Source organism: Colias croceus, chromosome 20 (genome assembly GCF_905220415.1).
Source record: "Colias croceus chromosome 20, ilColCroc2.1".
Taxonomy (NCBI): Eukaryota; Metazoa; Arthropoda; class Insecta; order Lepidoptera; family Pieridae; genus Colias; species Colias croceus.
The window spans coordinates 2,195,290-2,214,432 of record NC_059556.1 but is presented as its reverse complement, the minus strand read 5'-3'; the positions used below and the strand labels follow the sequence as shown (position 1 = coordinate 2,214,432).

The 19,143-nt window shown below is 33.3% G+C and overlaps 2 protein-coding genes and 1 long non-coding RNA gene across 3 annotated transcripts; 1 reads left to right on the top strand and 2 right to left on the bottom strand.

The window, feature by feature from the left end:
• Positions 1–1,368: 1,368 nt before the first annotated feature.
• LOC123700704 (zinc finger protein 121-like) lies at positions 1,369–6,880 on the bottom strand. Its single transcript, XM_045648015.1, has 9 exons — positions 6,708–6,880; positions 6,347–6,635; positions 5,966–6,058; positions 5,567–5,617; positions 4,713–4,860; positions 4,161–4,285; positions 3,101–3,220; positions 2,681–2,822; positions 1,369–2,188 (listed from the first exon to the last, which is right to left on the bottom strand). The coding sequence occupies exons 1-9, from the start codon at positions 6,843–6,845 to the stop codon at positions 1,819–1,821; spliced, it is 1,476 nt and encodes a 491-aa protein (XP_045503971.1). The 5' UTR covers positions 6,846–6,880; the 3' UTR covers positions 1,369–1,818.
• Positions 6,881–7,984: 1,104 nt separating this feature from the next.
• On the top strand, positions 7,985–8,894 carry LOC123700706. Its single transcript, XR_006752640.1, has 2 exons — positions 7,985–8,205; positions 8,698–8,894. It is a non-coding gene; the product is annotated as an uncharacterized LOC123700706 (long non-coding RNA).
• A 1,954-nt stretch (positions 8,895–10,848) lies between these two features.
• Positions 10,849–12,136, bottom strand: LOC123701023. Its single transcript, XM_045648435.1, has 2 exons — positions 12,053–12,136; positions 10,849–11,972 (listed from the first exon to the last, which is right to left on the bottom strand). The coding sequence occupies exons 1-2, from the start codon at positions 12,096–12,098 to the stop codon at positions 10,849–10,851; spliced, it is 1,170 nt and encodes a 389-aa protein (XP_045504391.1). The 5' UTR covers positions 12,099–12,136.
• Positions 12,137–19,143: the final 7,007 nt, after the last annotated feature.

The following is a 19,143-nucleotide window of genomic DNA, read 5'->3' as shown; positions in this document are numbered from 1 at the left end:
CACAAAGATAGGAAGTGCATTAAATCATCGTTAGTAATAAAAAGCATTAGAATTAAATTAATTTTTATCACACTGTCATTATCAATATAATATACAATCGATTCAACGTAATAAATTTTAAGAAAAATCAATTTTTCTACTTTAACGTTAGTCTAGCCGATTGACCCGACTTCGTCTGATTTTAGCCAGAATAAATTAAAATTTCGCCTATGTACCTAACTACTTGGTAAAGATAAAGTTTTTTGATCGTAAAATAAATAAAAAAATAAGAGTTTTTCATTTATTGAACTAAATTTTCGCATTAAAATATATAAGTATAATATTTCTTTAAAATTGGGATCAGTATTTGACACCATTTTTAACCGACTTCAAAAAAAAGGAGGAGGTTATCAATTCGGCCGGTATGTTGTTTTTTTTTTTTAAATTCGATCTTGTTATGGCACTCTTAATAATTTGTTCATGCAATCTTGTTGAACCTTATGCATTTTTAAAACCTTGCCATATACTTAGTATTTTCTAGTGTTTGAAGATTTAAACGGATTTTAAACGCTGCAAAGTGCGCGAAACGTCAGGAATATAATATATTGAATAAATCGCGCTAAAAATCCGTAAATATTTTTAATTTCTAAACATTGCCATATCTCAATGCATCTTATGATACAGAGGAAAAAAAACTTTCTTTGTTATACATAATTAAAAATAGTGCTTGGATTCCACTTTGAAAACCGCAACCATCATTTATTTCTACTAATGTTTAATTATATTATTACATTGCCTCTTGCATTTGAACAATAAAACTGTGTCCACAAACGCACGATGTTGCCGCGAATTGAGATACTATTACTACGTATGGAGAAGAAACCGCCTACATCACTTATTTTCCGCTCAACAGAGTTCAATCGCCAACCGACCACACTGCACTTAGTCGCTTTAATAGCGCGATGGTCACGTTCATGTCATGTTTAAAACTTTAAAGCATAAAAAAAGCATGAAACTCATCAAAATATATCAATTCAAGACTCAAGTGTGTTACGATATTGCACTAATAATTCAAGTAATGCGGCAAATTGCAAAGGAATAATGTTGCATCGGTAATTAACTAGATAATCATTTTTAAAACTTGGTTCAAGCAAAATTTTTGGCGGGCGCCTTTTTGCGTCATTTATCATAGATTAATAATTTAAGAAATGGCTTTGGGTATGAAAAATGTCTTAATAGAAGTAGGAAAATAATAATTTTATACATTTATATACTGTGGATATTATTTGAAAAAAGGTTAAATCATGGAAGATGAAAATCAATTACCTACCTACGTATCAATTTTTTTTTGTTACATTGATTGGTTTTAATTGAAAAGTTTTTAATAAGTTTATTAATAATTTCTTTATTAGATTAATTATATATTTTTTGTTACATTGATTGTTTTTAATTGTTAAGTATAAATAGGCAGAATATTTACAAAGTGTCGCCTCTATAGCGGCGAGTTGGTGACCTCGCTTAATCTATGACTCACTAGCCGCCCCGTGCCGCGCATAGATTTTATTCGTGGTGTCTTCTCTATACGTAGTAATAATAGCTCATAGTTGCCGCACCGCACAATTTCTAATTACAATTCTAGTCACAATGCAAAACCATCGAATCACAATTCAAATTTCGAACGATACGTAGTTCTCCTTATTTGACACGTCAAAAAATTAGTCGATTCACGCTTCAAATAACATCGTCATTTTTCTTCACATTCAAACAATCGTGCACAATTCAAATTCCCCAACACAACACAACACAAACAGTTCTATCCCACCAGCCAGCAGCTCTTCGCTAGGTTTCCTCACATTTCATATTGTCATCAATAGGCGCCACTTTTTGAATTTCGAACACCAACCCTTGCTTAGTCTGTGGAAGTTTTATTTTATAGTAATCCGACGTTGGTAAAGGCGCGTTCGGTTTCGCGTGGTCTTTTCTAAAATGTCGACTCAAATGGCCCGTTTGCGTGAATTTTCTATCGCATATTTTGCATTGGTATCTTTTTTCGCCCGTATGTACTATTTTATGTTGTTTTAGTGCTGAAGAAGTGTAGAATTTCTTTCCACACTCGCAGGCATAGTCCCTTTGCCCGCTGTGACGTTTTACGTGAACGTTGAAGGAACTGCGCGTTACGAAGCCGCGGTGGCAGTATTTACAATTATATCTGGAAAGAGGCAAATATTTTTATATAATACGTATTTTTACATGAGTAGAATAGAGTCAGGTAATTAATACTTTTTGCTATATGGTAATTGTTGAATTTTAGAACTAAATCATTAGAATTTTAACGGAAATCTACTTCTTTACGGTACAATTTTGACGCTGTTTTATTTTTCTAATAAAATAATAATAAGACAATGATTGTAACCAATTTTATCAAATACCATTCATTATTATTTACTAGATTTCCGCCCGCGGCTACGCCCGCGTTTTCAAAGGAAAGCCCGCACAGTTCCCGTTCCCGTGGGATTTCCGGGATAAAACCTATCCTATGTGTTCTAAATTTCTTTGTAATCGGTTCAGTAGAATTTGCGTGAAAGAGTCACAAACACACACACACACATCCTCACAAACTTTCGCATTTATAATATTAGTAGGATGTGCCTTAAGTTAAAAACTAAAAATTTATTGTTGTCGTAATAAAAAAAATATTTACCTAACTTCCCTATTATGTATCCGTACATGAATGGACAAATTGCCAGATGTGGCAAATGTCTTCTCGCAGAGATGACAAGAGTATGGCTTCTCTCCGTTGTGTACTCTTTGATGCACTTTGAGATCCGCTTTTATTGGGAATCCTGGAATAAGTATATTTTTTTAACCATTATAAGTAATCAAAACTTTTAATCCTTAATTATAATACACAGTCAGCCACAAAAAAACGCGGCGTTACCTCGCTCTGAGGCGTTCCATGTAAGGCTTAAAGTGCAAGCGAGAACGCGGAACGAGCGACAAAGAAGCACAATCGGACGTTGTCACGTTCAACTATCGTCGGTAAACCGACATTACAGACAACCAATTTTTTAAATACGGTAAGTAGATTTTTAATAAAAATAATTTTAATTATAATTTATACCTTTCCCACAATCCTGACACAGATATGACTTGACCCCGCTATGGCGTTTCATGTGTATCGCCAGTTGACCGCTTTGAACGAAACTCTTGAAGCAAACGTTGCAATTAAATAGCTTTTCACCTGGAAAATTCAATTTTTTATTTATTTTTAGACAAAACTACAGTGTTTTTTGTATAATGCTATATATATTTACCAAAGAGCAAACAAATATTTGTGCTTATGCATTACAGTGGAATCCGTTTATAATGACATTGAAGGGGAATATCAAACACGTCATAATAAACGGACGTCATACAAAGCATTTTGTAGAAAATAAACAATCTCCTGTTTTTGTTAGTATTTAATACAGAGAAACAAAATAGAGATGCCTACACATTGAGACTCAAAACAAACAAAAAAAAGTGTTGTCGGATATCACAATTTTCCCAAACAGAAATTAGTGTTTGAAAGTTTTAGAATTCATTTTAGTATAACCGGACAATTCATTAAATATTGGTCACAATAAACGAAGTCAATTTATCCGACTTTTATTAAGAATTTTATATGAAAACCAAACTTTGCTGTGTAATACGTCATAATAAGCGGTTGGTCAATATAACCGGAGTCATAATAAAAGGATTCTACTGTATTTTTACATTCAGTAAAAAGCTGATATACATGCATTCAGCAGCAGAATTTATTATATTCTTATTTTAATATATATTTATTTGAATCAATAAACTATTATTCAATTAAAATAGTACGATCTTCGCGGCTCGAAGGACCAAATATTTAAAAATTACAATATACACAGAAATATAATAAAAAAAAAGGCTAGTGGCACTCGGAGACTAGCGCCGTAAAGCAAGAGCTTTACAAGAGCATGCTATGCCTTCAAGCCACACCTCCGTGCCCGTCGGAGTGGGGAGCGTGAGGTTTTTCGTTACGGAATTTCTGGATTCGGTCCCCGCGCTCAAGGCCCGTGATAGAAGCTATGCAATAGCTTAAAAAAAAATTCACTAAATAATTACAAGAATACTTTTATTGTTCACAGCTTAACTTTCACAAAAAAATATCTTACCTTTATGCATACGTATATGATTAACAAGCGCCGTTCTTTTTCTAAACTGTTTCGGACAATATTCACAATGATATGGTGTCTCACCAGTATGTATCCTTTTGTGTTGGAACAAACCGCTGTGTCCTCTGTAATAAAATAATTTTCTTTAAGTCATTGTCTATTCTATTACCATTAGATCGTTTTTTAATACATTAATTGAAAAAGGACTCTATTTCGTGGCAGTAATGTTCAAACTATTGCTCATTGGAAAAGTCTGCAAAAAAACTCTGCTTGAAGTAAAATACAAATACTTACTATATGTATTGTACTTCAAGCAGAGTATAATATGTTAAGAAAGATAAAAAATAAATAAGTGAAGTTAATAGAGTAGCTAATAAGATAACTGACGATCTAGTTAGTAACACTGTCGTTAATACATAGCTTTTATTATAGTAAGGAATTTCATATTTATATGAGTAAGTTACAATTAGATATTTTAAGTTTAGCCTTACGACATTTCCTAAAGCATAGAAAACACGAAATATATAAAAGTAATACATAAACAACACTCACTTGAAAGACGCAGGACACTCTGTACACTTATAAGGCCTTAAGTCCGTGTGGCATATTTTGTGCGAGTTCAAATTACTTTTGGAGCTCAGTATCTTGCCGCAGATATCACATTGATGCGGAAGCTTACTTTGTGCTACCGTTGTTCCATCTTGAGATGAAAAAAAAAAACTTTTTATTTTATATGAATATACTACTACACTTTACTATGCTAAAGTAAGGCCAGCGAGAAGCGATACAAAATGTCATTCACCTAAAAAACAACTGTGGCGTTGACAATCTAATATCTATCTCTTTCCATCTTGTGCCTTTGTCGTAATGTCTCGTTCTCCCGGCAAAAACATAACAACGTCAAGACGGATTCGCCAACATTCGGGCGGCAATCTTATTATTCTTATTATATTTTATGATTCAGAAAATTATTATTATTCGCGTTATTTAATTTAAATCTACATTATACAATAATTCAAATTATGATAAAATTTATAAAAATAGACTATGCTTTTTTGGTATTATTACAATTTGCCAGATATTTTTTAAAACTATATAAATCCAACTTTCAAAAAGTTACGCACCCCTGCAATTCCCAATGACCTTGCATGAGTTTTGTTTACATTTGATATCGCTTCTCGTTGGCCGTACTTTAGTATACATATTTCTGTTATTACTTAAAGCTTAAACTAGCACAAAGAGCGGCCTTATCTCTAAAGAGTGATCTCTTCCAGGCAAGTAAGTTTCTTTACAAAATAGCCTTTATATGATAAAGCGAAGATTTTTGTTTGTTTCTTTTGATTTAACTCAAGAACTCAATTGATTTTAATAATTCAACTTATAAAAGAGAAAAGAACTAGTCCTACCTTTTTTCTTGCGCCCTCTTTTTTTCTTTATTATTACCTCGCCATTTGCTTCTGGAAACAAATGTAATGCCATGCTTCAGTTTCAAGATGTGATTGTTAATTTTTATGGAAACTTGATAAAAAAAGTTCATTTCAAACTTTAAAATGAAATAGAAGGAATACTAAAGAGGAAATAATAAGAAAGTATGTTATGTAATTAAAGAAAATAATAAGGCTTTTGACTATTAAAAATGTATGGACTACAATGTAAATGTCCAGCATATCTGTATGCCATATGGTGGAAAATGAGAAAATATGAGATACAGATCAAACCTTTTGTGATCATGTTTTATAAAAACTTGGAATCTAATCAATGTACAAAAGTAATATATATACATAAAATAATAAAAAATCACAAACCTTCAGCTTCTGGTGCTGTTTTGAACTGTATAAGTAAATTTTCATCATCATCATTCCAAGTGTCACTTTCCTCATTGTCATTGTAACCAGGTTCTGAAATTAATATTGTTTTATGAAGTACATAATTTTTAGTGGAAATCTTTATGGCAAAATTATGGTTTTCTGATAAGACATTACTAGCTGCTCCGCACGGTTTCACCCCCGTGGCTCTACTCCTGTTGGCCGTAAAGTAATGATAGCCTAAAACCTTCCTCAATACTGGGCTATCTAACACCGAAACAATTTTTCAAATCGGACCAGTAGTTTCCGAGATTAATGCGTTCAAACAAACAAACAAACTCTTCAGCTTGATAATATTAGTATAGATTCAAACAAGTTTACCTGACTTTATATCCTCATCAACAGCTTTTTCTTCTTTTAACAATAATTCTATAGATTTGTCCTTTAAGTCTTCTATTTCACCTTTAACACTATCACATAGATCTTGTATTTTGTTTTTTATTTCAAAGCATTCTTCTTTCTCTACCGTAATTATTGTATCATTACTTTCTAGAAGGTTCCTTAATTTCTTCTCACTCTCTACACATTGTAAATTGAAAATATATGTTTTCTTCAACTGCCTACAGCAATTTTTACACATGAGCTGTGGCAAACCGTCCTCTTCATCAGGCTGCAATATTATGGAAAATTAATAAAGAATTTCATTTTCTGCTATTAAATTTGATAAAAACTTAAAGTTTACCTTTATTTTTGTACAATCCGACAGCATTTCACAGTATAATATTTTAGCGTAATAACAAGTGAAAATATTAAAAGTTACTGGGCATCGTTCAAGACATATTCTACATATGTCCTGAAAGTCTGTTGTGTCAATTTTCATATTTTATTTAATAAGAACTGGTATGTATGAAAATTTGGTGTATTAATATTAAAGCGTTTAAGTATTTTTATTTAATGTACTGTTTTAAAACAATATTGAAGCAAACATTCAAAGACGATATTTGATACCTTGTTATGACATTGACATTTGTCAACATGTTCACAGAGCAAGTAATATGAAATGAACATGTCATAAAACACAGTCATAAAACAATCAAAATTGAAATAATATTTTGCATTTTTATACATAAAATTAGAGAGGTAAGTAAGAAGGTTTATGCAACTGTGGCGTCTTTGCGACGCTTACAAAATTTCCTCCCTCTCCCGACCAAAATTTTATTAGCACAATCCCTCCTTTTGCTACTACTACGCCGCGGCCGATGTGAGTTTTGTCAATCTCTCCGTAGACCAGGGGCCTTAGACAAACGTACGTAACGCCATGGAATAGAAACTGCTAACGCTAATTATTGACATAAGCTCATGACATTTTGGTAATGGTTCGATCACACTACCAACGACGCAGACGACCACGACCAAAGTTCCAATCTTGCCGAAATTTGTTCAAAATCAATATTAAAATCTCCCGTCATTCTGGTACTCAGGAATAAAAAAATTCGAGGTCAATTAATAAAAAGAAATAGGGTTTTTTGCGATTTTCGCCGAGACGGTAAGTTTATCATACAATCACCTGAACCAAAATTGTATATAATCTAATTATCTATAAAAAAGGTTAAATACATTTTTTTCTAGGAGCCACCGTTTCTATGAAAAACCTGTTTGTTTATCCATTGATCTCAAATTTTTTTTTCCAAACACCAATACGACAGGAAATTCTTAAATTTCATTTTTAATTGTGTTTTGCACAATTTTATTTAATTGCGACTGGATGAAATTTTTGTTCGTGGTCGTCGTTGTCGTTGGTAGGGTGACCGAATCCTTATGCAAAACATCATACGCTTATGTCAATTTCTATCGATAGCGTATTCTATTCCTTGGCGTTTTGCCGTTTGGCTAAGGCCCCAGCTTAAACAAGCTTGAACGTTTACAAAATCTCTGTATACGATTCATATTTGGTCTACGGAAATATGACCATGTATCTGAGTTTCGCTCTCAACTCAAATGGCTACCGCAATGATATTATATATAGAAACAAGAGGTAGATACGTTATCAACGCACCAAAACGTAAACCGTGAATTGGTCCTAATTGGGACCAGTGGAATCAGTCAGATTGTGACTTGTGACAGCGAACGCACATGCTGTTATAAACGTTAAAATTATCAATAATGCCTTCTTGTGTGTTCAGAAAGTGCACAAATTACGATAGTAAAATAAAGAAAGATAGAGGAATATCATATCACAGGTAAATGTATTAAAATATTATAATTTTAGAGCAAAAATAACAATTTGCAATTATTAATGAATGACACTTGCTTGACACTTGTATTGAAATAATGAAAGGGATAAAACATTGCTTCAATCACTAGTGTGACAAAGCTAGCGCACACTGTGTTCAAAGATTATCATGTAGATACGATTATTGAAAATAGAACAGTTATTTTATTAATTTCGATTTGGGTAAATACTTGATTATTTTTATATTTAAATCCACACAGTGCATGTAATTAACAAATATATCTATTTATTATATACAATGAAATCGTGATGGCAAAAATGTTTGTTTGCAAAAATGATGTTGAATATACGTATACATTAAAGAAAAGATTATCGCTACTGACGAAAAATGCTATTTGCTTTTCTGTAAATAGCTATTGAACATAAATTTTATTTGTGTCTTAGATAAAAAAGGCTTATACTTCATCCTTTCTTTTATTTCATACTTTTTTTCATCTAGGCACCACTATTATTATATCCTACAAGTTGGAGTGATGACCTGGTACGGGTTCCGGGAACTGCCTTGAAACGAATAGCATAAGATCGGTCCGTATGGAGTTCTTTAAGGAGGACTATGCTCAGCAGTGGGTGCTCATCGGGTGAAATGATGATGACCGAAAACGAACACCACAGCTAGTAATAAATGCTTAATACAGTTATATCTCCAAAAAAGTCTTTTTCATTTTAATACAACTTCATAATAATAATTAAATAGTAAATGAAAGTGTCACATTTGTTTACGTGTGCAGGAAACGTAACATCTATAACATTGAACCTTCTGTGTCGTTAGTCTATGCCAATTGCCATGGCAACTATTTGTTTATTTATATTTAATTGGTGAATTCTTATGACTTTTGCTTACACCTGCGCGGAAGTGACAAACTATCTTTGTCTTTTTTGTTTATATCATTTTATTAAGAGCCATCTCTCTGATACAGTCTGTCAATGTAATAAATTAAGTAAAATGAAACTTGTATTTGTGTGTGCCTGACACTGCATAGGAAGCATTTTTTTTGGATATATTGTGAGTATATAACGTATCTATACATAAAATATCATTGGGCTACCGATCCGATTTCGCCGGGATGCTCATGTGCTACATCTTCTTTATCAGGTACTGTTTTTCCCGAAAATGCCGAAATATCTCAAAGAAAAATTTGTGTTTAGAGGTAACAATGGTGAACCTGTCGGTCAACTGAATTGCTCCGATTAATAATGCCACAACACAACACCAACTTCTATGACACTTCATTCACCGTTGGTAATCAAATTGTGGAATGCTTTACCTGCACATATTATAAAGAATGCACAATCCTTATCTAGTTTTATTAAAGCATTGGTGCGTGATTATCATTTCTCTCGCTGTACTTAATATAAATTATTTATATTATATGTATTCGAATATTATACTATTGTTACGTAACATATTCTTATTTGATTGTGAATATATATTGTATCTATTATATGAGGCCGTCAGCGCAAAAGTGGCCTAAGCTCAACATAGTTAGTATGGAGATAATGAGGTTTGAATTTTAATGAATTTAAATTGAACACATAGTAATTATATTATATTTGAATTTAGTTTGCAGGTGTGTTTTATTTAGTTACTATGGTACATTCTTTGTGATGAAGATTTTTTTGGAAAATAATCACAAATTAATATTTTTTGTGGCATAGGCCACCTTTGCATTTAAAGAAACTATATATTTTCAGTACTATCTAGAAGGTTAGGCCAACAATAAAATGAATATGTAAATGAAATCACCTTTTTATTTTTCAAATTAATAGAAAATTACATTTTAATTTAAACAGTACTTAAATGGAATTTATACTAGTCATCGATAGGTTCATCATTGAAAATTATATCAATTTCAGCTGCTGATGTCTTTAACTCATTGTAAAAACAATGATTTACAGGTGGTATAAAATGTAATAAGTCCATTAAATCTTTCTTTTTCTTATCACTTACGGCATGACCATAAGGATATAAAATATTTAGGTTCTGGATGAAAACAGAATTGCGTTTCTTCAAATCAACCTCTTCAAAGAGAACATCAATATTATTGGAGTACTTAAAAAAAAACTTGAATGGATGCATTTCATGAAACTTTTAACCATTAACCATTGCATTTTTAGCCACTCAACTTTACCCTTGCTTACAGAAACTTTTCTGTTTGTTATGTTTCTTTCAAGTGACTGAGTGGAAAAAAAAATATCTTTTGTCATATTAATGATTATGAATGGTTTTTTTTTCCGGGCAGCCAAAATCACTTGATTCCAATCTTGAGGAACATAAATGTTTTTAAAAAAACGTTTTTGTTTTTCTACTAGACCGAAATCTTGATCGCAAGTCATGTACGAATGTCCACTTACTAAAAATTTGTGGTCAATTTTCTTTGTTGTGAACTCAGGATTGGAAACAATGTATTGGCATAGAACTGCCATTTTAATGTTGCGGTTCTGGCCGCCACATTGGTCAGAGTACATAATCAAATGCTCACACTTGGCAATGTTTTTAAGGAAATACATTATGCAAGAACCTATTTCTTGTGGGCCACGAGAAGCTATGCTTTCATCCCACATAAACATATACACATCATTTGTTTTCATATTATGTATACCGAGATAGTATGTTTCTCAGTTGCCGTTTGTAATAGCATATTCCTGTACTTATTACCGGAGTTGGTAGGGTCTTCATTAGATCAAATGAAATTATACATACATTTTCATCATTCTTATACATTTCTACATCCTTTTTTATGCCCTCTCTTGCTGAACTTGCTTTGAGTAGATGTAACTTTTTTTCATTTTTCAATCTCAGTTCATCATTAGAATTGTCACAAACTTTTATTTTGATATCTAATGAATCACAACGCTTACAAGAGTCAGTAATAGGGGCATGAAAACTCAAGTTAAACTCTTCATTAAAAATTTTACTAAAAATAAACTTTGAAGTAGGGTTACAAACTTTTGCTTTATAAAGACCATATAAAATATTCATGTTTAAATCTGGTGCTAAAAATTTGCGGTTTATTGATTTATGCAATGAATAATGAGACTCATATGAAGGAATCGAGTTGATGAAATCTTTGATTTCATTGATCTTATCACTGGGTGTTTTATTGGCTGATACTGAATGACCTCGGCGATCCAGAGGTGGAGTTGACACAGAACTTTTGTTTTTAAGTAGTCTACTAATACGACCATCTGAGACACATAATGTATCTTTAAATAACTTTTTGCATACTAAAACTTCTATTCCTTTAGAGTCACTCAAGTAGTAATGTCTTGTCATTTGTCTTCTTGAGTTTTCATTACTGGTGTAAGTACGAGACTTTGAAACAACTTTGATAAGCGAAAACAAATAAGATGTTTGCAAGTCGAAATTCGCCAAAGAATAGAATTCTTTGAATATTTTATGTTGTTGGTCACAATTTATTTTTACGTTACATTTGTTTGGACAGGAGCACACCCCTACCTTAGGTGTCTTAGCTGGTACAGTTACCCCCTTGTAGTTGGTATATTCCTCTCCTTTATTACGTTTTGATTTCTTCACATTCCTGGCCCAATTCTCAGTTTTTCTAATTCTCTTCTTTGGTTTCCTTGCGATTCTGTCTTCTTCTAATCTTGAACTTTCAAGTCCCTCTTGCAAAACATCTTCCAAATCGGATGAAGAGTGCTGTTCTGACGGACAATATTCTGACCCTGAACCATGGTAATCAGAACCAAATAGCGCTGAAACAAAACTTTCATTGAAGTAAACATTTTCGCGCCAAAATTAACTGAGTAAATCTTTATTTGATGTAGGTACTTACATCGCATATTTTCTTCCACATCTTCTGAATTTTCTAAGTCGTTCATAGTAGGTACTTTAAGTTTTCTAAAACTTTTCAACAAAGTTTTTTTAGCAGTTTGAGCAGGAAAATTATATTAAGAAACTTCGTTCGACGACAGCTGTCAGCCTAACCCGCCAAAACACCAAATGTTGCCAGAAGGCAAAAGTGGCCTAAGCTCGGTTAGGCCACTTTTACACTGCGTCGTAGGCAAAAAAATTAGGCGCAAAAAGAATGTTTACAACGCCATCTGCTATCCATGGATGAAACTAGGGATAGGCCGGTTTTGTATGAAAATTTATTATATTTTAAATGAATTGCAATAGATAAGTACGAATAAGAAAAATTGTGGGTTAGGCCACTTTTGCGCTGACGGCCTCATATATTATATGTGGATATATCTTTGCGCTGGTAATTTATTTAGTCTTATATATTTATTTGTTTTATTTCTTTTATAAATATTTATTTATGCTCTACCCTTCACCTTTCCTCTAATTTAATTTATCTCCGTACGTTCGGTTGTCTGGAAGAAATCGCTGCATAGCGATAAGACCGCCAATTGTTGTAATGTATCCTTAGATTAAGTCTTATTGTAATGATTCTAAGAGCAATAAAGTATTAATAAATAAATAAATAAATAAATAAATAATCACTTTTTTGTAATTAGTTCTCAATTTTCATCACATATGTTGTTGCTTATGTTGTAAATTTGGATTATTATAAAATTCGATCAATTTATTAAGCTGGCAGTACGGGATCACCTCGATTAAAATGGCTGACTTTTTGGCGGGAAGTCAAACTAAGCGGGAGGTTTAATTTTTTCTGCGATTCAATTTTTCAACATTTTGTATAAATAGTAAATACTGTAAATAATTGTTTATTTAGTTAATTAATACACACCAAAATATATTTTAAATATTATGGGAGTCGATTCTGACGGTGGCGAAAGCCCCGCCAAAAAGACACTAAAAAAAGAAAATTGACTACGACCTGTGACCACAGAATACATAATAGTAGCTAAACGCTACAGAACGGACACTCTCCGCCTACCGCCAAAATTAAACACTTACCTCACCCCGCACGATCAGACATAAAATGGTCCATATTTTTCTACAGGGACGATACGCAACGAAGATTGACAACATTAATCAAATTGACTTAAAGTAATTTTATTATTTTGGATTTGTGATTATCGTTTTTCGTAGAAAATGGTTAGATATTGTGCTGTTTACGGATGTATTTCATCAGAAAAACGCGAATTTTTTATTTTACGCTAGTCAAAAATGTGCCAACCATAAAGCGTTAACACACACATTTGCAGTCTCTACAGTGTGACTGTCAAAACGATAATTTTGTATGGAGTGTCCGGGGTGTGCTCAGTGCTGTGACTACATACGACGAAGAAAGATCTCGAGTTCAAAATTTTTACCAAACCGAATTATACGAGACAGTTCCCAGATAATCAAAGCTGAAAGCACAGACTGTATAGTAAACGTAGAATCTCTCGACGGTGAAAAAAATTGGTAATAAAAATTCAATAGCGCTTACTAAACTTTTCACTGAGCATGTTAAAGGTGTTGCTGGTGTGCACAGAGTCAATGCTTTTAAACTTGGTATTACATTTAAAAAAGCAGTATCAGCTAACAATTTCTTAAAAATGGAGAAATTTCTTTTAAAAAATAAATTAAAAGCATTTGTGCCGTTGCACTTAACAGAATCCACTGGGGTCATTCGACATGTCCCCACAGATTTAACAAATGAAGAGATATTATACAAGATCACTTGTGATGCGGAAGTGATTTCAATAAAACGATTCCAGAGAAAAGTAGATGGAAAACTGACACCATTAGGTACTTACTTACCTTTGCGACTACGACACTGCCGCAATATGCTTATATACAAATGTTCAGATACCCGATCCAGTTGTACATCCCACCCCTGCTACAATGTTATAAATGCCTTAAGTTTAATCATTCAGCAAAACCTTACAGAGGTACACAAATGTGCTCTTCATGTGCTGGACACAGGCGCGGTCCCAGCCTGACATTTTGGGGGGGGACACGCAGCTGGAAAGGTATGGAATCCCCCCCCCCCAACCGTACTCGCCAAATATCGTATTCACGTGAAGAAGAAGTGATAAGCAAAAACTTGAGAAAATCGTACTCGATAAAATAGAAAAAAAATTCTTATACTGTACAATATATTATAAAAAAACCGGCCAAGTGCGAGTCGGAAGCCGTTAGCTGCAAATTTTCGTAAATTTCAACATTTGCAAGGGATTAAAAACAGGTTTAAACAGAACTTTAGATGTGCGAGTGACTCCGATTTGCACCAGTTTTTTATATATTGTACAGTATAAGATTTTTTTTCTATTTTATCGAGTACGATTTTGGGGGGGGGGTCATGTCCCCCGTGACCACCCCCCTGGGACCGCGCCTGGCTGGACAGCACTCATACAAGGAATGCGATGTTGAAGAAATTATATTATGCACCAACTGCAGCGGTCATCACTTACTTTACAATCTCAATCGTCTGTACGAGTCCGTCAGCCTTGTATAAAAGTAGCATTTTTATATTGATACTTTACGTGGTATTCTGTTATTATTACTAATTGTTATTGTTCACTTTTTGTCGCTGTTGTTTTCTAAGTTTCCTTAGTTTATTTTTGGCGAAATGCCGAAATAACTAATTTTGGTCCTTTATTCAAATCGATTTATTTATTTATTTTAGAATTTCCGACAGAGGACACAGAATACATTCGTTACATTTAATACAAGTACATGATCTTCTGCACCTCTAATTAAAGGAAATTACAGCGTTCAAAATGTTAATTACGATTACAATTATTTATAAAAATCATTTATAAAATATTATCGATTATCGGAAACAATAATTGATACGATTTCAGTAAAGGCCATCTCTACACGTGTCAACAAACGATATGTCACAGGAATCATCTTATGGGAAAAGGACTATAATAATTACTGTACTCCCCTCAGAGCAATAAACCTATAGAGTTCTTATATTGAGACAGAACAAAATACATATTTTCTAATCTACTTACTCTTAGTCAATAACAGCATAAGCCAGATTGAGATAGCGATAGAGTATCTGCACTGTCTTCAAACGTAGCGCGCCGGCTATATTTTGTTTGCCTTCCAGCTGGAGGTCTCGGTGCATCAAGTGTTTTTAACGAAATATTTAGAAAATATAAAGTGTATAGTGTTTCTTTTTATTTGTCAGTGTGCTAAAATGACTATTGTATGTTTAGCTACCGGCTATCACTAGTCGAATGGGAGTTTTGGATGAAAACAATGAAAAAATATCTTTCCATCGGTAAGTGATTTTCAGCAAATTGATAAATATTTATGTTTTAACCCTATTTGAAAGGGTTACTACCCACTTTATGGGGTTGTGGAATACAAAATAATTAAATAATTTTAAAAAATGTTACAATATTTGGCATTTTGGCATTTTGTTTACCACCGTAGTGATGTAACACATCCAGCGTATATTATCGATTTATGACATAAAATCTATTTCATATTAACGTTGATTTATTTATTTTGTTTCTTATATCAGATTTATATGTAGTTGCTGTTGCAAATAAGATGTAAATTTTCTATAGCAGAAAAATAAAAAATACCACGTGGTTGTTTTATTTGACTTATGTGTTTAGTTTGTTGTTTATTATTTTATCTTTTAGATTATTAATAAATTCATTTTGTTTTAGATTTCCAGAGCTTAATTAAAAATGGGTATAAAACATGAGACGAGCAGATTGGACGCCGTCGAAATTCGCTAGATTGTGTTCACTGCATTTCGAACTCTAGAAGAATTGTGCAATCTTACGCTTACGTTTTTTTTGTTCCTGTACATAATAAATACATTTGATTAAAGAAGGTGAATTTTTATTTGGAATTTTTTTACACATAAGTTACTTGTGTAACTATGTGAAAATTGAACGGTTGATTAAATGACAGTTCTCATAGATGAGAAACTACTACAGTCAGAAGCATAAATATATTACTATTTGCAGATTAGCAAAAATATCTGTCACAAGAACGAGTTCAATAAAATCTGTCTGCCCGTATACAGCAAAAATATCTGACATTAGTAGGCAGCATAATAAAGTGGCATCAAAATTATGTGACGAAAATGTACAGCAAATAATTGTGATAACCTCACACAGCATAAATATGTGACGTCACCTAGGAGGCAATAATATCTGACACTATTTTATATATCTATATTTCGATGTGATTCCTCATATAAACCATAAATATGTGACATCAACTAGGTGGCAATAATATGCCGGGCGGTGGAACGGGGAATGTAATCCATCGTCCGGTGCGGTGAGGCGACTTGAGACGTGTTCCGCTCATGCCGCCAACGGGAGGGAAGAGCAGGCAAACCTCCTTTCCTGTTCTTGGCTTGCGCCTGGCCTGGAGATGGGCTGCCGCCGAGGGGGTCGCGGAAGAATTCTAACAAATACCCGCGGCCCCATCATTAAAGCGGCTCGACGGAACACAGTGGGGTTTTAGTCGGTAAGAATCCGACATAACCCACGGCTCCTTCCCCGGGGGCCGTGGGTATCTTTGGAAGATTTCCCCACTATTAAAAAAAAGGTGGCAATAATATCAATATTATCTGACACAATTTTATATTTCTGCATTTTTCATCGATTCCTCACAAAAAGCATAAATGTGTGACATCGTCTAGGTGGCAATAATATCTGACACAATTTTATATTTTTGCATTTTGCATTGATTCCACACAAAAATCATAAATATGTGACATCAACTAGGACGCAATAATATCTGACATCAACTAGGAGGCAATTAATATCTGACAAAATTTCATATTTAAGTATTTTGCATTGATTCCTCACAAAAAGCATAAATATTTGACATCAACTAGGAAGCAATAATACCTGACATCAACTAGGAGGCAATAATATCTGACGCAATTTCATATTTCTGTATTTTGCATTGGTTCCTCACAAAAAGCATAAATATTTGACATCAACTAGAAAGCAATAATATCTGACATCAGCTAGGAGGCAATAATATCTGACACAATTTCATATTTCTGTATTTTGCATAATGCATTGATTCCTTACAAAGAGCATAAATATGTGACATCAACTAGGTGGCAATAATATCTGGCGTCCATGACATGTTTGATATATTATAACATAGAGCGCCGGTATATGTCTAACGCGATCATTGAATGACGACATTCAATTGAATGACTAGGCCGAACGTTGATTTTGCAACCGTCACTCAACGTCCAACTAGTTAGCGGATTATAACATAGCCTAAGGGCTATGTTATAATCCGGATGTAAGGCTCGGCATATTGTTGAACTAGCTTCCGCCCGCGACTCCGTCCGCGCGGATGTCGGTCTTCGCGTGGATGGTTTATTTCTCCATTTTGAGTAACTCTGACAATGACATCTTATAAATATCTATTGGACCCAAATACGGGTAGGCCTATAATAATACGCAACGTGTGTTCGCGGTTCTACAGAACAACGTCTATGGATAAAACTGAAAAATTAAGATTAATTTTTTCTGCGTATTTTTCCAGGATAAAAAGTATCCTATTTTACGCCCAGGATAATAAGGTATAGATAATTATACCAAGTTTCATCGAAATCGAACCGTTAGTTTTCACGTGATGCCTGAACATACAGACAGACAGACAGACAGACAGACAAAAATTTTTTTAATTACATATTTGGGTTTGGTATCGATCCAGTAACACCCCCTGCTATTTATTTTTTCAATATTTTCAATGTACAGAATTGACCCTTCTACAGATTTATTATATGTATAGATAGATGACTATTGCGTTCATTGAAAAACAAAAGTTGCTGAGAATTTACACTATCCACAAGAAGACGGTTGCGAGCAGCGCTGGCGCCTATTTCTGTGTATTTAAAAATTATATCGAACTCAACCACACCACCATATCCAGACCAACGACTACTGTGCTAAATGACGTTTAGAAATTGACGAGTTGTCCTTTAGTCATTAAATAAATGTCGCCATGAATGAAATGAACGCGCCAGTCATTCAATCAAATAGCACATTCTACCAGATGACTGCGACTTGTATATAATTATTATGTCAAAAGCCGCTAACGTCAAACAAAACAAAATAAATTCAAAATGTGACATGCTAGCCGCGGATAGATCATAGAAAATATATCACTTAGTGAATATTTCAATTTAATCGTGATATAATATTATGATATATCTAGACATAAATGTAGTATGCATACAATAAATAACGTAAATAATATTTATTTGTTTTGTAAATTTTAAATTCAACTGAAAATATAATCGTGTCAGATATTATTGCCTCCTAGGCGACGTCACATATTTATGCTGTGAGAGGTTATCACAATTATTTGCTGTACATTTTCGTCACATAATTTTGATGCCACTTTATTATGCTGCCTACTAATGTCAGATATTTATGCTGTATACGGTCAGACAGATATTATTGAATTTGTTCTAGTGACAGATATTTTTGCACATCGCCCCCTAGGCATATATTATTGCTCGTGACTGTACATACTTGATATACATGCGTTTTCAAAGAAAAACCCGCATAGTTCGCATTCCTGTGGGATTTACGGGATCAAAAGTAATTTTTCCAAATTTCATTGTAATCGGTTCAGCAGTGAAAGAGAAAGATTAAACAAATAATGTATTGAACTGAAATTAATTATTAATTTTGTTTTTTATTATTATTTATTATTTCACGAAACCGTAAATGCAAAATGCATCCACGATTTTATCGATTGAATCACATCCCATCACTATCACCCTCTATCTATATAAATACGTACCTATAGTAAAAATGGTGCCATGACTATGTTGAAACGTAGCTTGTAGTCTATAGCTATCTCATTCTTTCATACGACGTTTTCTTTAGATAGAGAGAAACAAATATATGTAAATTGTATACGCTCGATACAAGTACTCTATAGGTTTATTGCTCTGAGGTACTCCCAAAATTAATAATGCGCATGCAGATCTTCGCTAATTATCGTATTTCCAGA